The 13,547-nt window shown below is 39.6% G+C and overlaps 1 protein-coding gene across 1 annotated transcript; it reads left to right on the top strand.

The window, feature by feature from the left end:
• Positions 1 to 11,115: 11,115 nt before the first annotated feature.
• On the top strand, positions 11,116 to 13,353 carry opn1sw1 (opsin 1 (cone pigments), short-wave-sensitive 1). Its single transcript, XM_063216778.1, has 5 exons — positions 11,116 to 11,455; positions 11,599 to 11,767; positions 12,184 to 12,349; positions 12,455 to 12,694; positions 13,068 to 13,353. The coding sequence occupies exons 1-5, from the start codon at positions 11,116 to 11,118 to the stop codon at positions 13,161 to 13,163; spliced, it is 1,011 nt and encodes a 336-aa protein (XP_063072848.1). The 3' UTR covers positions 13,164 to 13,353.
• The last annotated feature ends 194 nt before the right edge of the window (positions 13,354 to 13,547 follow it).

Below are 13,547 nucleotides of genomic sequence, written 5' to 3' on the forward strand. Positions count from 1 at the left end.
CCTGAACCTGAGTGCTCCTGTGTAGCAAGGCAATGAATGAAGAATCCACCTTTTTATTGTGGGAAATAATCCAGTTGCCAGACAAAAGCTGGATTCGGCTGAGTCACGAAATAATTGGTGTTGTATTGCAAATGGGTATTATTATACAGGTTTTCTCCTTTGTAGCCTATTTATAGAATAGTAAAATAAACAATAAAATAACTTTGGGCTGTAGATGAGAGTAAGCTAAATTACATTTAAATTTGTTTCACAAGTGAACAAATAAATACACAAATAAAATCAACATAGAACTAATGGCTAATGGTACTATAAAACTAACTATGATACTACTATCTACTGGCCCAATGGTTCCCAAATTTTACTATTAGACTACAAGGGCCCCCATAGGCTTTTAGGCCCGGTAGATTGCAGCCCCCCCTTACATGGCTCATGCCACACTATTTTTTCTTTCGGTGTACATTAATTATTAAATGTATTCAATTATTAATTTTGTTTTGCTATAATCATTAGTTATTTTGTTTTGTCCCCCAGGGGTCCCATTCCCCCACTTGGAATATGTATAGCCCACACATAGGCCTACACTTAATTAAAAGGAGAAAAAACCCCACTGGAACTAGTAGGCTACACACAGACACAGTTCCCAGACTTGAGAAAGAAGAGGTTAGCAGTCATTTGCGATGACATTGACATTGACAGTGCAAATATGGTTTTCAATATAGCCCACAGATAAGCATCCAGTCATAAATTAGGCAAATGTTGTCAGGGTCTGTGGAAATTGCCCTTTTTTCTTATTATAAATTTAGAGCTGTGTAAAAGACTAATGAGAGAGGCACATTAAGGTAGCCTGGGCGAATAGCCGACTGATGACTCCGTCAATCAGTCTGGCAAAAGCCATGAGGAATCTGTCTCCGTGGACGATGGGAGATGGTCTGATCTTACTCTATCATTTAAATTAATTGAAGTTCCAAACTCAAATTAAAACCCATATTGTGCTTTATTAGCATGCCTGTTACGTTATAGCGTCGCAAAAGCATACAAATAACAAAACGAAAGTGTGAATATAGTTACCATAACCAATCAGTAACGGAGCTCGCGGGTGAGTTCTACGTCACCACTCTCAACTGTTTGCTGATTGGCAAAACACTGAGAGAACCGAGCTCGAGGCTTTTGCCAGACGATGTGCGGAGCCAAAATCTTTGGGTGGAGTACATGGATGGCGTCGCCAGGCTACATTAAAGGTACACTGTGCAGGCAATGGTCAAAAAAGGTACTGCAACTATGCTGCTCATTGAAACTGTGTCGCCTATTGCCAAATTTGACCTTTTCATGAAAGTTTACTCAGTAATAAACTAACATTTTGTATTATGGCCCAAGTACAGTCATTTTTGCAGCTGAAAATGGCCATTTCTGGAAATTCAAAATGGCGGACCATGGAGAAGATCCCCCTTTTCATGTACGAAAAGTGCAATTTTTCCAGTCATAATGAATACTTAGAATTTGATGGTGGTGGTAAATATTCATGAAAAAGGTAACATTAGTGGGTAGCATGAATTCTGGAAATGAACAACTCAAAATGTCACACAGTGTCCCTTTAAGAAAACATTTCAAAGTAACATGGTGTGTGTACGTGTGCGTGTGTGTGCATGTGTGTGTGTGTGTGGGGGGGGGGTTCATAGCCCTTGTCAAGTGAATGTGCGACATAGGGTTTAGAGTGTCCAAATATCCTGTTTGACTCTGACATGCCCTGTCCTGGTAAACCACCTTAGAATGTTAGCTGCAACAAGTGCAAGTCCTCATTTACCAGTGATCCAGAAAAAAATCCACTGTCTGTCCCTGTCAGATAAGTGGAGATCATGTAGAAAGCTTTGACATGTTTGGAAAATGAATAAAGAAAGCATAAATCAAAAAGCACGAAAGAAACCAAAATCAGTTGAACATCTCAGCAATTAGAGTAGGGTGGCTTTATATAAATGATCTGTTAGGAAATTATGTTGTCAAGCAGCTTACACATAAATAGTTCTTAGATAGATATTGCACACAGCTCACAGCTGCCTGTCTTGAAAAACGGACAAAGTGCAAAAGTGTCAGTGTAGTCTGTATAGTCAGGAAAGGTAAACACAAAAACAGACGAGGTAGGTGCTGTTGTCATAAGGTGTCACACGCTGATGCATCAGGTTAATGCCTTGGGGACAAAATACCTCCGTAGACAGATGGAGTCTGTAGCTTATCCGGTTCTTCTAGTTTTCATGGTGAAGGTGGAATGCACAATTACAAATTTCCTGTTGGAGTAACCGTCAGGAAAAGTTAAGTAATGCAGAAACAATTGATCACACAATGATATGAATATGAGAGGCTCAGATATCTTTAGACCAGACTGAACAACAGATGAGCAACACTGTTTTCTTATGGCAGGCAGGCATTCAGGCAGTGTGTTTGGCAATGGTATTACATTAAATCACACTTAGCTGAAGCGTTTATCGAAAGTGACTTATGGTTACTGATGTACATGGAGCAATGCACAGATTGGTGACAAGGGCACTTCAGCCACAGAGACATTGAATTAAAATCTGCAATCTTCTGATTTCAAGACCAATACCATAAATATGCCGTGCAGTTTCCCCATAGTTGGTTTTAGCAGGCAATGTGTTATAATTAGTACAGCTTTTTTATTTAGTCATTCTGATGAAGTGGTTGGCATTTTGCCCCAATATTGTGGACCATGTATACTATACTGCCTACCATTTCATGAATGAAGACATGAGGAGTAAAGAGAAGAGAAAATAACTCTTTACTATCTTTCCCTAAAGAGACAACACTGCACCTGTAACCTGATAAGAGAGGCCTACTGGTATGTTCACACACCCCACACACTGTGCCACTTTTCACCAAGTTCAACATCCACCTGCAAATAGACACTATATGACGAACCCATTTGCTGTATCAAATAACAAGTAGTACTTTGGGGTCCCACTATCCTGAATTGTTAAAGGGACAGTTTGGTCAATTTCAACATACAGTTGTAATGCTCACACTACCCTGGACTTGTCAGTGCCTGAGATTTTTTTCTTCTTCTTCTTCAGCCGTTTCCGAGATCCTGGTCATTGTAATGGGGGCAGCTCTTTGTTTACATTTCAAAAAAACATTTTTATTTATTCCCAAAAACATCCAAAAGGTTACAAAACATCAGCAGACAACTAGCAAACAGCAGTACCTTTTGGGAAAATATTTGGTGTTGGCCTATGTTTCATTTTTTAAAAATGTAAACAAACGCTGCCCCCATTAGAATTGCTCATATCTCGGAAAGGGCTGAGCCGAAAAATGTGGCATCACCAGGTACTGACAAGTCAAGGGTAGCGTGAGCAATACAACTGCATGTTGAAATTGACCAAACTGTCCCTTTAAGTAAGAAGCCTACCTTCACCTCAAACACTTGTTTCATCAGACAAGGCACCTTGAGCTAATGCGAAACATCATCAAGATGTGGGGAAAATTTGGCCGCTATCAGGCTGCATTTTGCCAAACGACACATGCAAGGGTGTTCCGGTTTCCTCGCACAACCACTTGAGGACTGTGAAAATCAGAATGATTTCTGAGCGAATGAGCCAATCAAGATCATCAGGTGTGATTTTCCGATGGCGTTATGGCTCTTCTTCCACCTGTTATCAGCTACGTCACGAGTTGAGTTCAATGTAGTCGCTGAAGTGGCACGCCAGTTAAGATGAGGACATGTTGTTAATCAAATCACATGCAAGGATTTGTAATAAAGGAGCATCATTCAAAAACATGTCGGTTGTAGGGGATACCCAGATTTATTGTGAAGACGGAGGTGAAACATACCAGCTGGCAAGAGTCAAGTCAGGGAAAATATGTGGATATGTGCATGGATGTGACATCAGACACATTGTAACAGTGAACATTTCAATGCATTTCAAAGCAGATTAAGCTGCCTATGATGGCATTCAATATATATGACCTATGACCCATAAGGGTCATATGTCAAAGGTTCACTTGGAGAACCACTTGCAGAGAGCCACGTGAACACTGAAGGAGGCGCTGGTCTTGCATGCTGGGCCTTTGTGGCTGGCATTGGAGTTAACAGGCTCAGAAGAAGTGTTCAGGACCAGGGATGATTTTTTTTTCACAGTGTATTTGTTGCTTCTCGCTGGCCAAATATAATTGATAGCGGGCTAGATTTGGTCCCCGGGCCGCGAAATGCCTACCCCTGGTTTAGAGACTAGATGTGTGCTATTGGATACTTGGACTTTTGTGGATATACTTTGGACCTTAGTTTTCCACCACCTTGTAGCCTACACTTGTACGAGAGAAAGCTCAGGACTGGGCTGGCCATCAATGGAAGACATTAGTTCTTGAGGCTGGTGGAAGGTCATGACGCCACCTGTACGCAATAACAATAACAGTAGGCTGTGCAATAACAATAGAGCCCCCAATGTTTAAAACTTTGAAATGGGACTGCAACGGAATTAGTACCACTGTATTAGAATGTCCATAATTTAAAAAATAACTGATTTTAGCACCTGCAGTGCAATGCATTGGCCACTCTCATCAATGCCCTGAAGACTATTTTATGGCGTTTTGTGGATATTGCACAACCTCATTTCTCCCAGAGGACTCCAATTCACATGAAAATATCACCTGTGAGTTGCACATGTCCTGCTAGGGATTTTGGCCAATTTCTCCATTGCCAACCGTTCTAGTGGGTCTAAATCGTATGGATGATGAGTAGACATTCACAGACTCTCAATGGGATTAAGGACTGGACTCTGAGCTGGCCTATCCAGTGTCATGATTGTAGAATCCTTGAAGAACTTCTGAAGCAATTTGGATGTTTGCGTTGGGTTAATGTGCTGTTGGAAGGCCCAGCGATCTAGACCCAGACCCAGGCCCAGCCTCCTGCCTGTGAATATTTGAAGGTCAAAAAAGAGTTTTGGAAGTCTGTGCTTTGGTTCAATGAGATTTAATTGGACCTGCTTGGACACATGAATGCTGCTTCTGTTGGTTGAAGAAAGGGGATAGGCCTTATACATTGGTAACACAGTTTCCACAGTTAAACATTGGTAATGGTAGCATCATTCTGTGACAGGCTCAGGAGGCCTTGTTTGTCTGTATGGCACCATGAAAAAAGAAGACAATTACAGAATATCTAAGGAGACCATGCATAAATATGCACAGATATTAAGCTATGAACTTACCTTGGTATTCCAATAAGATATCTCAAAACATAGATCCAAACAAATTAGTCCAAATGTTCCTCAAGGACGCTATCATGGAAAAGTTAAGACCTCAATCCTTTAGATAATCTTCGATGGGTGCTGAAAATGGAAGTCCATGCTCAACATCCATGCAATTTGGACCAGCTAACTTTTCTCCAATTTGCAGTGGAGAAATGGGCTAAAATCTAGGGGGACACTGGGAGGACATAGTTAATAGTCAAGGAGCCTGTTGTCACTTTTGATTCAGAAAGGGTACTGCATTGGCGGTCAGGGGACTAATCATTTTACCTTTTCCATTTTGCCCCCTTAAAAAAAAAAACTCAGCATAACAATAAATAAATCCAAATTCAACTTATTGGACATTATCTCCAAGTGTATTTTGTTTACAGAACAGAATCTTGTTAATAATGGTCATTCTCACTAAGAAATCAGGAGAGATGTCTAAATTCAGGAGGGGATCTTCAACTCTATTTAGTTTCTAAACAACAATGGCATTTTCAACCTCATTGTAGCGAATGGGTGTGGAGTTGCCTGGGTGTCCAGAGTCTCAAGGGTACCAAATGGGGGCTCACAGCACTACACCAAGAGCCAGGCTCATTGACGGGGGAGAGCAGAGCCTATTCTAGTGATCACTCCATCACAGTGCTCATGAAGAAAATAAATACTAGTAAAGCATAACAAAACACAAATGGCTGTAACATGCAAAATATTGTGGTAGAAAACATTTTACAAGGATAAATATGCCTGTGAAACTTGTGTGATGACAACTTATCAGCAAGTCGATCAGTTTTGGTAATCCATGTACAAGCAATGAATATGCTTTTAGATAGTCAAGTAAAACCAACAACAAACACGCATTTAATTCATACAGTAGTGGCATTAACTGTGGTTGCACCAGCCTGACGGCTGCCACGGGAAAAAAGTCAATGCAGTGTCAATACAGACACTCCATGTGGTTTTGCTCGGAGGACTATCTTCCTTGGAGTACATTATCCTTCCCAAACCCAGGTCGTATCATACCCATGCACAACACCACAAAGCCTGGTTATGATACAACCCTGAGTCTGGAAGGTATTATGGTCTCAGAGACTCCACAGACTTGCCAACAGTTAGATGCTATTCGGATAGACAATCTTGCTATCGACAGCATATTGACCCTGTGGAAGACGACAATGTTACTTGCCCAGTAAAACAGTTAAGTACTTCTACATCTGAGGATGCTCCGGTGACTTTCTTCTTGATCTGCACTTACTAGACGTTTCCCGTGCAGGAACACAGAGAATATCTTTCTCTTCTACGAGACAGTCTTGTCAGTAAGAGAGCACGCAATTCTCACATAGTCCCCTGCCACAGAAAATTGTTGAACATACACAGTTTTAAGTAGTTGATTGATAGAGTAATGACATTTATTGCACACTGATAGACACAAACAATTACATAGAAATCCAACTACAAAGATGAAGCTTCACTGATAAACTATACACTAATAAAACCACAAGCATTGCATTATCCAACACTTGAGAAAAGAAAAAGTTTAAATTACTTGCCAAAGTCAACCATTTCTAAAAAAAATTTTTTTTTAAATGACATTACCTGCTGTGAGATTTAAATGCCATGTGTGACCCACTTCAAAAAACAAAGAAGAAAAAAAGAAAGCATGTGAAAAGAAAGCATGCTCTTAGGAGTATCCAGAGATGTGAAAGTGTAGAGAGGAGGAAAGCAACAGGGCTGGAGTTGTAACCCCTTCTTCATCCTTCACTCTGATTATCCAACCTCATCTACAGCATTTGCGTACTTGCTAATGAGATAAACCACTGCTTGGGTTGTTCTGCTTCCTAAGAGCATAAGGTTTTCCAGGATTGGAGGGATTAAAAGGCAAATCTTATTCCCAGATTGTTAGTGATCCTTACCGTTAGGGCCAGGTTGACCCTTGTCTTGATGCTTTGTGTTGAACAGCAGAGGCCTTTTTTAAGCGGATGAGCAGTAGATTAAACAGTGCGGTGACCTTAGAATTTACACTGTACAAAGTAAATCATAGGAATTTAGGAAGCCTTTGCACGGAAGCCTTTGCTATGGTTTAAAATTATTTCATCATTTTGTTCATGAATTATGGACATAGATACAGTATACTAAACAGTATACAGTGGATAGAACTAAATGAACATAAAAGCATGTTACACAACTCCTTTTAACCCTAAAGCGACCGACTGGGGTCATTTACATATGTTGTGCATCTTGTGCATGATTATATGGGATTTATAATCAAAACACCTATGGGGTCATTTATGACCCCGAGAGGATCCATGAGATACTCAACATTATAATGTCCATTGTTGTTGTAATTTTCAAACTCAAGTTTTTGTATTTTGTGTCTTGGGGCAGGCCATGGTCAGCAGACCTAAAATATTCATAATATAAACATTTATAGTATTAAAATATGATATACAGTATTATATAAATAAATAGTGCACCCCTGCAATAGCCAACCAAGTATATATATGTATGGCACCCAGGTAGCATTTCCTCTGTTATTGCTCCATATTTTTTGATATCATGACACATGGGTCCTAGACACATGATGAGAATATGAAATGGAAGTCATCCTGATGAACAAAAGGGGAGGAAATTAGTCATCAGTGTAGAAATCAATGGCGTTTTTAAAATGTTCCTTATTATATGGCTGTACAGAGGCTCAAGCATCAGTTGAATCATTTCTTTGCTCTAATACATATGGAAGACACCTTTCCACAATTTCCAGAAAAAGTTTCAGAGAACTTTTGAGTGTGCATAAGCTTATATGTTTGAGACATGGTTTTGTCTATGTAAATTACCATATTGTCTGATCTCGTGATTTCATGAACCCAGAAATGTTGAGTAGGCCTATCCTAAAGTTTTATTGCAGAAATATAATCTATTTGCCTAATGGATAGAATTTAGCTAGGTTTCCCAAAGTCTCATTTTGAGCAATTTCCATAATTAGCATAAATATACTGTATTATTATGGTAAGACTAAGTTACTACAAGTGAATAGGCTAAAACATGTAAATGATAGATATCACCATGAAACTTTCTCAGTTTATTACTGATGAGAGAAGAAAAAAAAATGTATTGGATGTTTTTTGTATTTTGATGTTTACATGTGCAAATGAGGGCATACATCATATTTAGCATACAGTATATGTATGTAAGTTTGACTAATTTTTTGCAAAACAATAAAATGTTCAAATTCATATTTTTTTGCTTTAAATGAGGGATAAGTATGTGCAAGATGTAAATAAATTTGAATGAACCCCCCAAAATAATTTATATAGTGGTATTTCTATATAAACTCCTTGGGGTCATAAATGACCCTGCTTGGTCAGATTAGTCGCAAAAACAGGCCGGTCGCTTGAGGGTTAAGGGCTTTTGTATCTTTATTGCTCTTAGGACAGTCGAGAGTATGACAGGAAGAGAGTGGGGGAGAGAGATGGGGCAGGGTTGGCAAAAGACCCAGGCCGTACTCAAACCCAGGTCGCCATAGGCCTGCAAACCTGCACCAGAGTGCGCCCCCCACAACTTTAATGCTGGTTCTGTGTTGCACAATTTGTCTGTGTGTATAATTAACTTCCACCATGTAGTAAATTGGCGACTTTTGTAAAAAAAAGAAATAACATGACTAACTAGAATGGGCACTCGGTAGAGTGCAAACCTTCGCCTACGCCACTTATTTTTTTCTGGCCATCTTCAAAGTGTGGGGCATAACATTCTCCAAATTTTGGTGTTAGTTTCATTTAAATCGGACCGGAATATCGTAATATTACATTTTTGGCCCAGTCTTGACCTCTTATTCAATTCAGCATGCACACGTTCTTCTGGCATATAGTGCTTGGCAAAGAAAAACGTTTTTGACCTTTTCGTGACCTAGACCTTGACCTTTGACCCAATCACTCCCAAAAAGTAATCGATTGTTCCTTGGGTCATGACCAATCATCCCACTAAATGTCATAAAAATCGGCTCAATTTACGTTTTGACCTTTTCGTGACCTTGACCTTTGACCCAATCACTCCCAAAAAGTAATCGATTGTTCCTTGGGTCATGACCAATCATCCCACTAAATGTCATAAAAATTGGCTCAATTTACGTTTTTGACCTTTTCGTGACCTTGACCTGGACCTTTGACCTTTGACCCAATCACTCCCAAAAAGTAATCGATTGTTCCTTGGGTCATGACCAATCATCCCACTAAATTTCATAAAAATCGGCTCAATTTACGTTTTTGACCTTTTCGTGACATTGACCTTTGACCTTTGACCCAATCACTCCCAAAAAGTAATCGATTGTTCCTTGGGTCATGATCAATCATCCCACTAAATTTCATAAAAATCGGCTCAATGTACGTTTTTGACCTTTTCGTGACCTTGACCTTGACCTTTGACCTTTGACCCAATCACTCCCAAAAAACTAATCAATTGTTCCTTGGGTCATGACCAATCATCCCACTAAATTTCATAAAAATCGGCTCAGTTCTGTCTGAGTTATACGAAGTACAAACAAACATTTTGACCTTGACCTTTGACCTTTGACCCAATCACTCCCAAAAACTAATCGATTCTTCCTTGGGCCATGACCAATCATCCCACAAAATTTCATAAAAATCGGCTCAGTTTTGACTGAGTTAGACGAAGTACAAACAAACAAACAAACAGACATATTGACAAATAAATACACGGCGGGTAAAACATAACCTTCTGGCGAAGGTAATAAATACACGGCGGGCAAAACATAACCTTCTGGCGAAGGTAATGAAGCCATTTTATTGCACAAATATGTATTGCACGATATTTTTAAAACTGAGTTTTCTAAAATGCAGAAGAGGCAAACACAAAGCAGTGATCCACATGCCGTGTACGGGATCAAAATATGCAAATGATTAAAAAGAATAATATATTCTTTTAAACGTCCACATATGTGTATGCCTTCATCGAGGATGTAAGTTTAAAAAAAATGTGAATCTGCAGAAGCATCTCAGTCTCTGGAAGGATGATGAATTAAGTATTGTCAGTGCTTCAAATTTATGTTTGATAATACATTAATATGTTTGTTTCCAAAAATATGTGCAAAATGAATTAGAGGCCTGCCCCATACAAGGGGTAGTAATTTATTCAAGACATTTCTGGAAAATGGGTTGGAAAATACAGGTAGTATAACTTAACTGCTTCAAGTTTGGGTTCAACAATTAAATAGTTCAACTTGGTACCCCCGCCCCCAAAGAATGAAAGAAAGAATGAAAGAAAGAATGAAAGAAAGAATGAAAGAAAGAAATAAAGAAATGTCCCTGCTGTGGCCTAACACTGGGTTACTACGCCAATGATCCGGGTTCAGTTCCCCGGGTCATTTGACAATCCTCCCCCATCTCTCTCTCCCACTCACTTCCTGTTGCCTCTCATACTGTCCTATTGAAATAAAGGAAAATGCCCCTAAATATATGTATTTTTAAAAAGATATAAAGAAAAAAATAAAGAAAAAAATAAAGAAATAAACACAACCCATGTATTGATCAAATTTATTCCAAAAAAAGAAATAAATCACTTTTGCACTGATGATGCTGATGAACAACTAAATGCTTCATGCTTTAGAATCTGTGGTTAAAATAAATAAAAGTGGCCTTAAAGTCTAAGTTCTGCCTCTCCCTCCCCCCACTAATTGTATTAGTGAGATGTAATGACGGGGGTTAGAGGTTTACGAGGATTGGCTTATCCAGACATTCGTTTCCGCAAGATGATCAGGATTTACAAGATCTTTCCTGCATTTGTAAGTCATTTATTGCCCCTATATAAAGAAGATTCCACTGCTTCACCTATTGCATCTGTCGCTGCGGAGAGCGCACACTGTATTGCTGTAAAAATGGCTAAAGACTTCTATCTGTACGAGAACATCTCAAAGATCAGTCCTTTTGAGGGTCCACAGTATCACCTGGCTCCAAGATGGGTTTTTTTATTCCAGGCGGCATTCATGGGCTTTGTCTTTTTCGTTGGCACACCACTCAACACCACTGTGCTGTTTGTCACGGCCAAGTACAAGAAACTGCGCCAGCCTCTGAACTTCATCTTGGTGAATATATCTCTTGCGGGATTCATTTTCGATGTGTTCTCTGTCAGCCAAGTCTTTCTTGCAAGCCTGAGAGGGTATTACTTTCTGGGTCACACGATGTGTGCTTTGGAATCTGCAATGGGAACAACAGCAGGTAGTTGAAAAGAGCTTACATTTCTGGTTTATCTTAGCATATTGTACTCATTTACATCATTTGTACTATTTTGCCCATTTCATGAAGTGTGTGTAACAGAAACTGAAATAGAAAAAAACTAAACTACACAAATTACCTTGCAGCCTTGGTAACATCATGGTCACTTGCGGTCTTGGCAATTGAGAGATATTTGGTTATCTGCAAACCACTTGGAACATTTAAATTTGGGACATCCCACGCCCTCGCTGGGGTGGCGTTCACCTGGGTAATGGCAATCGGATGTGCAGCACCACCGTTCTTTGGCTGGAGCAGGTAAAGTACAGAATTACAGTTGTAGATAAAGATGCCCTGAAAAAAAGGATTACATTGTGTGAATCTGTGGCATGCACTGACATGTTGAGGGGCAGGTGCTGAAGCGGGGGTTGGGGTGCATGGAACTTCTGGCTGCCTTACTTGGCTATAATAGGATATAGATTATCGGGTCATTGTCACATACTTTTGATCCTGAAGCATTTGTAGATTATCATGTCAACATGGATCATAGTACACGGTCACAAAAAATAAAAATAAAATAAAACAACTTTCAAAAAGGACATCTTTTGTCCAGTAGGGCAAAGGGGTCGTAGGTGCTGAAGCACCACCTCATCCATATCGGTGCATGCCTATAATGTGAATAGTTTGGCATATAACTAATTGTTACTGATTCACCTATTATTTTGTTGTTATAGGTACATTCCTGAGGGCCTAGGGTGCTCCTGTGGGCCCGACTGGTACATGCAAGGTACAGAGTACAACTCTGAGTCCTATACGTGGTTCCTCATGGTCACTTGCTACATCGCCCCACTGAGCTGCATCCTTTTCTCCTACTTCCAACTTTTGGCTGCCTTGAGGGCTGTAAGTTCCTTTTACTGATCTAAAATTATTTCGATAATTTCACCAATGTCCACCTTCCAGGCCATGAACTAAAATGTCTGATGTCCCTCCTTTATGTTGCTGTAGGTGGCAGCCCAGCAGGCTGAGTCTGCATCGACGCAGAAGGCAGAAAAAGAAGTGACCAGGATGATTATTGTGATGGTGATGTCCTACCTGATCTGCTACACACCGTATGCTTTAGCTGCACTGTACTACACACTGGATCACGAGTCAGAAAAGGACTACCGCTATGTGTCCATTCCTGCTCTTTTCTCCAAGAGCTCCTCTGTGTATAATCCATTTATCTACTGTTTCATGAACAAGCAGGTAAGTCTCAGAAAACATAATAAAACAGCAAAATAGCAGAGGTGTCAAAAGTAAAAGTAAGTTGGTGGTGTAAGACTCACATGATAATAGGCTCCATAGCTGTTACACAAGTTAGTCCATTGTGCCTATCGACTCCGTTACAGAAAACACTTAAAACCTAACAACAACCCACCACAAATTCGATGCAGCGTTGATCATATAGTACACAGGTCTACTAGTTATCAGATAAGTTACCTATGGAAAGGAAACTGTTTCTTTTTTCACTTTTACGTTTGGCATCTCTGAAAAATATTGACTAACCCATAGTGCTTATCATTTTAATTCTCTGTATATCTTGTTTGTTTCCCTAATACTGTGCCCTATCTTCTTTCAGTTTAATGCATGCATCATGGAGACTGTGTTTGGAAAGAAGATTGAAGAGGCTTCGGAGGTGTCCAAAACAGATGTATCATCTGTTTCAACAGCTTAAACAAGTTGTCAAGCTTTTTTACATGTTCATTTGAAGACACCAGATTATTTGTGCATGCTCCTTTGGTCCAACTTTTAACAGTTGAAAGAAACTGATGAAGGTCTGATGCAAAGTTGGGATGTGATTTTGTAATGTGCACTGTATATTGGTTGTTTTCAGCACTTTTAAATGTACCCTGCATGCTCATATGTTAATGGAATTAAAATACTGAATGTTGAAATGAATGAAAGCACCGAGCCGTTTCTGTGATTGTCCATAGAGTTTGTCCATTGTCCACAGAGGTCTTTGAAGAGTTATGTCAGTCTTTCCTTCTACTGTATATTGTTTGATTACAGGCACAATTGAGATCGATCGTTTATCGATGTGACAGCACTGATATAATAC

The sequence above is a fragment of the Engraulis encrasicolus genome, chromosome 15, assembly GCF_034702125.1.
Source record: "Engraulis encrasicolus isolate BLACKSEA-1 chromosome 15, IST_EnEncr_1.0, whole genome shotgun sequence".
Taxonomy (NCBI): domain Eukaryota; kingdom Metazoa; phylum Chordata; class Actinopteri; order Clupeiformes; family Engraulidae; genus Engraulis; species Engraulis encrasicolus.